This window comes from Palaemon carinicauda, chromosome 9 (genome assembly GCF_036898095.1).
Source record: "Palaemon carinicauda isolate YSFRI2023 chromosome 9, ASM3689809v2, whole genome shotgun sequence".
NCBI lineage: Eukaryota > Metazoa > Arthropoda > Malacostraca > Decapoda > Palaemonidae > Palaemon > Palaemon carinicauda.
The window spans coordinates 77,242,471-77,252,470 of record NC_090733.1 but is presented as its reverse complement, the minus strand read 5'-3'; the positions used below and the strand labels follow the sequence as shown (position 1 = coordinate 77,252,470).

Here is a 10,000-nt window from a genome sequence, read left to right as displayed (position 1 = left end):
CTATTTTCATTAATTATCAAGATTAAATATTTCTATGAATCAATTTCCAGTGAAACAAGTGATTGTATAATTTTCATAAGTATTATCTTTTTTGTCGTAGTCTAAGTTTTGTTCAGATTTAATATTTTGATTGATTTATTTTTGGTGTAAATTCTTTCTAAGTGTTGTAATTTTTTATGGAATATATTTGTTTTTGTAAAGAGTGTATTATTTCCATCGCTAGTGTTTCTCACAAAACTCTCTTATATCCCTGTTTAAGAATCAAAGTAAGAGGTTGTATTGATAATAATTGCCCAGTTTGTTTTCAGAGTACGTAAGAGACCTTTAGATATTCAGTGTTTTCATATATTGCCGGTCGGGAGCTATATGATTTTTTAGAGCTTGGGTATTATTCAAGTGTAACAGATTTATGTAAAAACAAACAGGTGAGTCTGGAACTCGGAAGGCTGTGAAACTTGCCATCCGTGATAAATAAAATACATTTTGGTGCCCACACCCAGGACCATTTTATATATATACATATATATATATATATATATATATATATATATATATATATATATATATATATATATATATATATATATATTTATATATATATGGATGTATGTATATATATATATATATATATATATATATATATATATATATATATTTATATGGTATACATATATATATATATATATATATATATTTATATATATACTGTATATATATAAATATATATATACATACATATATATATATATATATATATATATATATATATATATATATTTATATATACATATATGTTTGTATATATATTCAACAAATACATCCATTTTCTAGTCCACTACTGAACAAAGGTCTCAGATGTGCTCGTACAGGATGAATCTTTCACTAATCTTTAATGTAAATTGTGCATTAAAACTTTTATCAATTTTATTTACATCTTTCTGGTTAATACCAAGTCTGTTGATTACGAATTTTAAGGGCTGACACGTACAATTATTGTATACGCCAGACAGTTAAGTTTGTTTTTTAGGTATATTCTCTTGAATTCGCAAGATTACTTCAGCTTCTACAGAGAGGTTAATCATGAATTTCGGATCCGACATGACACCTTGAGTTTCCGTAGGCCTAGATGTCAGTAGCATCTCAGTTTTCACCTGATTGAATGCTGCCAAGTAAACGTTTAATGTGGCCCATTTGAAACTCCCCTTTCAATTTTCAGCTGTGGTCGTGAAACAAGCATAGTTCTGCCATTTTACTTCAAGTACGCCCCAATGCAGTTTTTTTTTAACATTATGTCCAATTTGCTGTATTCCACTTTTTTTTTGGGGGGGGGGGGGTAAATTTAATGGATGTTTAATTATTTTTAATGACCTTAACGGTCATCTAGTAGCCAAAGGGTATTTCTGTTTTATTTTGTGTACATTCAGAACATTCGTCAACGTGTATAGGATTTGATTAACCCATTTATTCATATCATAACTAAGTTTAGACAGTTTGTAAGTTATCACATTATCTTTTATTTTACTTTTTGTTTTATTTTATGTATTTTTTTAACATCCATCAATTTGCATAGGCATTGACTAACCCTTTTATTCACGGTATAACAAAGTTAAGATTGTATAAGTTATTTCTGTTATATTTCTCTTCAACTTTCGATTAAACTTTTGGTTCAAAGCTAGTTTTTCATCATTGAGCTTTGCACATCCTGTTAAGATGACCTTACAAAGATCATGGTATTTTTTTTTAATAAATGCTTAGAATATGATAAATTGATTGTCGATTTTAGCTAAATCCTTTCTTATTCTATCTAATTTACAAAATGGTATTACGAGTCTAGATTAAATCATCAACACATACAATAGCGTTCCCTGTCACGCTCTTGCATTATTGTCTTTACTCAAATCATTGTCCAGCACTCTAAGTGGGAGTGTGCTATCCCAAGCTAAGTGTAGCACCTAGACACTGAGGTGGTATTATATCTGTCAAAGTCAATATAGAACATTCCCAATAATGTGTGAAATGTTAATAACTGCATCACTATAGTTTTCTGATCTGTTGTGGTAAGAGTGTTGGGGAGGTCTTCCCGAGTTCATATCCAATAATCAAATTTCCCACACTTATATACTCAGAATACTGTTGAATGGCTCTTCAATATTTAGTTTTTAATAGTTTTTTATCATATGCCTGGAAATCTCGAAAGCCAGAAGATAATCTATCCTTGTTTATAAAGTAGAACAGTTTCTTATTAATATTTTACCAAGTTAACAAAGAATTTATCCAAAGATTTTCAATAGTGTTAAAACAGGTGACAATTCCTCTACACAGTAAATGGTAAAAAAAGCTGCCTGATAAATCATATTTTTTTTTAGATTACCAAACATAAACCATTAAACGTTATAAAGTGAGTTGGTTCAATACAGAATTATATATATATATATATATATATATATATATATATATATATATATATATATATATATATATATATATATAAGCAGTTATTCTGGTAATGTTATGATACATAGTTGTTTTATAAGTGAAGTATATCAAGAGGATCAAACGTGTCAATGCCAACAAGAGAATGAAAAATTACCGTTTGTATTAAACATTTGTATAAAGGAGAGCATGCTTTTTACATAATCATAAAGCTTTTACACTGAATGATATAAAACGAAGAGTGCGGGAACATAAAGATTAAGGAATTTACCTAATACGAGAACGCTAAAAACTTCATAAAATATAAAGAACAGATAACAAAGTATTTTCTAGGGAGCAAATAAACTGACATGGAGCACCAATGTACCTATGAGCAGTTTCAATGCACTGACACAAAGCTTTACAGTCTCCTTGTGAGATCTTTTCGCCCTTTTTGAGCTTGTCTTCCACTTCCAATGCCTTTCTTAGTTCCTGTTCTATCTTTAACAATGTGTCCCTCCATGTATCCTCCTTGCTTGGTAAACTGATCTCCTCGCTTGAACACTGAAGATGTTTTACCCTACAATGTAAACAAACCTCCACTTTGTCTGTTCCAGTTTGTTTGCATTCAATGCACCTAAATTTCGGAAGATGTTCATAAGTTGGCCACTGGCGTTCACAAGCAATACACTTGCAGTCAATGTGGTACTTGGCTAAGATGGCCTTTCTCATCGGGAATGATCTTCTGGAGAAATCTGTTGTGTAAGTTCCGGTCACTTCTTCACCAGCCTGGATGGGCATCCTTGCCACCAAAATCAGGTCTCTGCCACTTGAATATCGAGTGGTTGACTGATAACAGGAATGGTTAACCAGACTTGCCGTAGGAAATAAGCCTGACCCGATCTGCTTACTAGCCTATTTAGTTGACAACGCCCATAAAAAAAGAAGGAATAATGTTAGTAGTAATATCAATTGATGGGCTTGCAGAAGTATCAAATGATTTATCTTATGGTTGTGAATTACCCTTAGTTCAAATTTGTATTATGATTACTCCTTGCAATAATTTTTAAATATGTGTTGTATGAAAAATCTCACTCAAAAAGGCTTTGAGTTATATTAATATATATATCTAATATAAGTAATGATAAGCATATTGTTCTACTTTCCCTATGTTATATTTCAAATAGGTTGAACTTCGTCATACAAAGTTCACTTTCTGATAAACGAACAAAATTTCAGAAAATAAAGCTTATATTGCAATTAGTTATTAACAAAACTTAGTCATCGATAGTACGCGGAACTACATGAAATTACAAACCTGGTTCTGATCAGATATTGTAAATTGGTTGCTGTGTATCATCAATATATGTGACAAGAGAACAGCTCCCGTGACTATGAAATCCTCGCGAGCAAGATGTTGCATAGGTTCACCATCATAGGAAGTGAAGAACCTTCCGCTCATCTGGAGTAGTTTAGTAAATATATAGGCATGTTTGCATTGTCTGAGAAGAAATTCTGGAGAAAACTTTTCTTTGTTGGTACACAAATGTCGAACAGCTTGATATGAGAATGAGTTATACAAACCCTCTTTACTAAAACCTCTAAGCGTCTGTGACTGATCCAGAAGCTCCTCTTCTTCCTGTAGTTTTTTAAGAATATCAGTCATATGAAGATATGTGGAACTCTTCAGCATCTTGTGAGGGTAATAAGTACATGGTACTTTCATATCTATCAATGTAGATAGAATTTTACATTCTATCCAGTGCTCGCTTGAAAGACCTTTTTGTCGGCAATGTTCACTACAAAATATAACCTGGAAAGGAGGAATTGGATTTTAATATATCACTGAATATTTGGTTGAATAAATAACGTTCATTTCAAGAAAAGTCATGGATCAGGAAGATATATATTCAATAAAATGATTCTCAAATTGTCAAATAGTTACTTTAAAACATGTAGAAAAGTAGGCTTTGTTGGAAATTATCCGTTAATAAGAGCCAGTAACTGTATATGGTAAATCAGTAATGAATATGAAAGCCTAAGAGAAAGGATGAATAGAAATGGCCTTATTCATTAGCAATTTTTAAGGATATAATATAATTGAAGACTTCCGTCTAAATAGCAACGAAGGATGATCTTAAGAATGGGCTCTGCTTTGAATTTCTTTCTCTCAAGCCATAGTCTCAAGATCACAGCTTTCTGATATTGTCTGAAAATTGTTGTACCTCTGAACATCCTGGACACGGAAGTGGGGTGAGACAGAGACAAAGGCATGATGTGCAATAAGTAGAAAGCTCTTCCACTTCCAGACCAACACTATACGCTCTGTCAACGAGCAACACTTCTCCTGAGAAAAGATAAATCAAATTGTAGTGGAACATTAATCGCATTGTTTTCATGGGGACAATTTGTCCATGCAAATAAAAAATTATGAAATACTAATCCATTGTTCAGTAAAATTTTCTTTTATATATGGAGATCAGCCCTCCCCCCCCCCACTCTCATCAATTTGCCCCGTTCTGGCACGCCTTCATATGGATGTGAAAATTAGTGGTACCTTAAACATAATCAACAGTCTCCAGGAGCTTAAAGACTTGTATCAAATTATAGAAAAAATGAGAAAAACTTAATATTGAAATATAGAGACCAAAAGAGTAGAAAGGATCAGAAAAGTAGAATAACATATAATCAACAATTAAAAATATAGAGAAACTTTCAGCTTTGCTGTCTCTGCCCATGAAATGGGAGGCTAGAATAATGGCAGAGTGTTTTAATCTGACCGATAATTGTTGCATATATGTTACTTATGCACATCACCTATTTAAGAGTCATCCTATTCATATATTTTATAGAATTAAAATATTGATACCCATTTGCTACTCAATAACTTATTAGTCTATCTCGTCCAGCCAATGGCAACAAACAGAGAGTGAAAGAGCATGGTAAAATGGAAAAAAAATTACTGGAGTTGTTTCAGAACAGAAAATGTCATTAGGATTCAAAATGAAGATCTATAAGACAGTTACCAGACAGTAATATTATATGGGACAGAAGAAAAAGGTAAGAGGAGGGACTATTAGAGAGAAAGATGTTGTGGATGATGAGATGAGGTATTTGAATATCACTACTGAAATGGGGGAGATTCAAAATATAAGAAGAGTGAGTGGTATATGTAATGAAAAAGATAAGGTCAGGGAAGCTCGTCTGAGATACTATATCTGTGTAGAGGGTGAGTAAGTGGAATTAATCAAGAGAGCTAACAACATGCCAGTGATGAGGAGGAGTGTAGGGCATCTGTGGATCAGATGGATGGGTGTGGCAAAGACGGCTATAGGTACCCTGACACTTGCACGAATTTGTGGCACGCATTGTCACGACTCGAGTTGTGAACTGGCGTGAACTCGTTGTGAACTGGAGTGAACTCGTCGTGAACCTGTCGTGACATCGTGGCATGTCGTGACGAGAATTTTGAAGTGTTCAAAATTTTGGTCACGACAAAATTTCGTGAATGCAGCGTGAACTATGCCTGAACTGTTTGTGAACTCGTCGGGACGATGTGGGAAGTGCACAAACTATGCTAAAACTATGCATGAACTCTTCGTGAACTCGTCGTGCCAGTTCGTGTCAATGTGGACAGGTGAGCTGTAATTCTGAGGTTTTTTTTTTTTTTTTATTTATTTTCCAGTTCGTGCCATAAAATGTCACGACTTGCCACGACAAATTCGTGGCAAAAAGTCGTGCAAGTGTCAGCCTGGCATATGGCTGAGTTTGGACTGGGAGAAGAAAATACAAGGAATAGAAATAGATGGAGAAACTAAGAAGGTTGACTTAAGCGGGTAACCCTGCTAAACAGTGGGACTAATAAGGACGAAACAGGGAGAACTTAAAAGTTCATGTTTAATTTCACTGAAATTAACTAAAAACTTAATCAAACCAAATGAACTGTGTTCAATTCAACTACCTGGATAGATGTCTCGCTCTGCTATCAATCCTCTCCCCGAAGAAGGTGTCAGGGCTACTTTTACACAACTGCTAAGAGAGGGTGCTGTTATACTTGGTTCCGGTAGTGATGGAGAATTCTTTATATTATATGTCAACAATCTTTTAAGAGCGGATTTGTCATGATCATCTTTAGACTCCTTTAACGATGATTCTGTAGTTTCTAGTTTATGATTATGGCATTCTTCATTGATTTCTCTTGCCTTCTCAGCACTATCTTTCAATCTGCTCTCAGATACTTGGCAATTCTCTCGCAATGCAACTATCTTATTACGCAATGCTTCAGAGCATCTGTATGTCAAAGCCAAGTTAATATCTTGTAAAGATTTTTCTTGTAATTTCAAGTCATATAATAAAATGGCCCTACTAGCAAATCCATCAGCTAAAGCTCTACATTCTCCATCCAGTGTACCACCGTATTTGGCCGGATTTATACTAGGTAAAATGTATGGGTCATTTTCTCCATTTTCACCAATATGTAATGCCTTTTTCAGTTGTGGATGTGGTGCCACCATTAAACTCATGTTGTAGAGAGACAAAGACATTTCGATTTTTCCATCGCTATAGAAGCGGTCACCAAGAATTCGAAGTTTATTCGCTTTTTCTTCTGATTTTATCGAAGGAACTAAGTTAGAAGGGAAGCTCCTATGTTTTTCTTCTAAGTCCCAAACACAAGCAAACATCTCTTCCAAGCTTTTCTGGCCATTAAACTCATTTTCGATGGAAGTGTATTCACTTGTGTCGGAAACATCGAACGTAGTTTTCATTTTTTTGATTGCCTGTGACCATCAGCTGTTTCTTTATCTAGTGAAATAGATGGGTAGAAATTTTATTTAACATGAATTCCTGTTCAGAATAAACTATTTACTAATAAATATTATCATAGTTATATTATCAATAATATCAAAATTTCAAAGGGTTTGCTTATTAGGTAGAATAGTGGATTAGCACAAGAAAACAAAGTTTATTTCCATGATTATATTTAAATCTAATTGCTTGATCTAAAAATATCATCAGATGGTGGCTTCCTGTGAAATGAGGGTAGAAGGAATCTCCCTCCTCCCACATCTTGACCCCCAGCCAAAAAAAAAAAAAAAAAAAAAAAAAAAAAAAAAAAAAAAAAAAAAAAAATTATTGCAGAAACTGAATAATTAGTCTACCGTATTTAAGTTATATTTGCACAGATGCAAATTTATGGAAAGTTCAACTGACCATCAATGATGAAGACACCTTAACGTTAAACCGATTTGATATGAAAATAGAAACGGGGAAATGAGTCCCTATCACAATAGATTATTTTTCTGTTTTTATCATTGTCTAGATTCTATTACATTCAGGATTCTATGTGTGCAGAACACACAATCTAAATGTGTTTTTATTTTAAAATTATTCTCATGATGATTCTAATTAGTTTAAGCAATCATAGTATTCCCATTCTCTCTGGCTCTGCTGTGAAGATATGTGGTAGGCAGTCAATTAATAAGAAAGTTATCTCTCTCTCTCTCTCTCTCTCTCTCTCTCTCTCTCTCTCTCTCTCTCTCTCTCTCTCTCTCTCTCTCTGCATCAGGTTGTTTGGGGAATTTTTAGTTTATAATAATTAGTCGGATAATCAGTCCATGGTTATAATCTAGAATTTAATGTAATCTGTTAGTCTATATAAGTTTTATTTTAATGATCAATGTGCATTTTCGCTAAAGTCTCTCTCTCTCTCTCTCTCTCTCTCTCTCTCTCTCTCTCTCTCTCTCTCTCTCTCTCTCTCTCTCTCTCTCTCTGCAATATGATATTTTATGTATCATATTATATTTTTTTCTTTAATCAACAAATTGTATGATGTCAAAATCAATGTTATTTGTAAGTCAAGAGATGTTTTGTTTCACTAATCAATATGGGTCTTGATTATATGGCGTCTCTCTCTCTCTCTCTCTCTCTCTCTCTCTCTCTCTCTCTCTCTCTCTCTCTCTCTCTATACAATAGAGCAAAGAGTTAAGGTATTCCATCGTTGCTGGCCAAGTGACAGCATCCTGGCACCTAATCCTTGCTTACCCTCGGGTATCTCTACATTATGAGGCTAATAGAACCAGCATTCTAATCCCAAAACACTTGCTGAGATCCAGAGTTCTTTCCCCTTCTCGTGCTAACACAACAAAGGAGAAACTATTATTATTTGGTTGGTCCACACATCGCTTCCAGCGTTGAGTTTCTGCCTGGTAAACTCATTGTAAATATCCATCAGTATCCGCTAAAGTCAGTATAAGACCATGGAGTTGAGCAAACATACCCCTAAAGAAACTAGAAGGCTCTTCCTAAACACACACACACACATACACACACTTACACACACACACACACACACACATATATATATATATATATATATATATATATATATATATATATATATGTATATATATATATATATATATATATATATATATATATATATACACGAGAAAGTGTTTGTAAATCGCCATGATCAGCAAAGCTATACTAGTTATGGCGGTTAGTTTTCTGTGAATAATCAGACGAAAATCACCCACCATCCCCAATCCACACTGGCCAGCGCGGCGTGTTGATAAAAACTGGCCAAACGCCAGACATGAGTTGATATGTTTGAGGCCTTTGTCCGGTAGTGGACTTGTTGTATACACACACACACAAACACACACACACACATACGCATATATATATATATATATATATATATATATATATATATATATATATATATATATACAGTGATACCTCTGGATACGAAAGTTTCTGCTTACGAAAAATTCAGGGTGCGAAAAGAGATACGAAGAATTTTATGCCCCAGTATACGGAAAAATTTTCAGGATTCGAAAAGCTTACGAGATCCCAACTCGTCATTGAGAGTAATTTTGAAAAGCGCGCGCCGCCAGACTTTGAACTTGGGTAAACTCACTTACAGCCTCCCGCTCACCCATTGGTTATCTCCCTACTCAGACGCTAGCTGACGCCATAAGATCCTGCTTTCCTATTGGTCGGCAACTATCCCACCTTGCTTACGCACGGGCGTTCATCTCTGTTTCTCTCTTTTCGTTCCGACTGCGGTATCATTAACATTGACTTCGTGTGCTTTCGCTTGTTTGACGTAGTGTTAAATACATTCGTACGCCACGTGTTATCGTTATTAAACATTCTTTACTGTGCACTGTACTGTATTAGTGTTTACTACATAGTATATAACGTACGTAGTGTATTATTGAGCTTAATACTGTAGCCATGGGTCCCAAGAATGTTGCCGAAGGAAAGAAGAAGAAGACGATGCTCTCGATGGAGACGAAACTCGAAATTGTGAAAAAGTACGAGTCTGGCATGCGTTTAAGTGCGATCGCCAAGGAGTATGGCCGGAATCCGTCTACGATAGGCACCATCCTGAAGCAGAAGGCAGCCATCAAAGCAGCGACACCTTCTAAGGGCGTCACTATTTTCTCCAACAAGAGAACCCACGTGCATGACGAGATGGAGAGGCTGCTTCTTGTGTGGATCAAAGACAAAGAGATCTCAGGAGACACCATCACTGAGACTACAATTTGCCAGAAGGCCTCCGCCATTTTCGGTGATCTCG

At 34.6% G+C, this 10,000-nt stretch overlaps 1 protein-coding gene across 1 annotated transcript in view; it reads right to left on the bottom strand.

Annotated features, from left to right (window-relative positions):
- Nucleotides 1-2,503: 2,503 nt before the first annotated feature.
- LOC137647008 (SET and MYND domain-containing protein 4-like) overlaps nucleotides 2,504-10,000 on the bottom strand; it is a 25,096-nt gene continuing 17,599 nt past the window's right edge. The window contains exons 2-5 of the mRNA XM_068380114.1: nucleotides 6,374-7,215; nucleotides 4,638-4,759; nucleotides 3,731-4,225; nucleotides 2,504-3,327 (exon numbers count right to left, since the gene is read on the bottom strand). Of these exons, the coding sequence (XP_068236215.1) occupies nucleotides 2,728-3,327; nucleotides 3,731-4,225; nucleotides 4,638-4,759; nucleotides 6,374-7,178 (2,022 nt within the window). The 5' untranslated portion in view covers nucleotides 7,179-7,215 and the 3' untranslated portion in view covers nucleotides 2,504-2,727. The remainder of the gene's footprint in view (nucleotides 3,328-3,730; nucleotides 4,226-4,637; nucleotides 4,760-6,373; nucleotides 7,216-10,000) is intronic.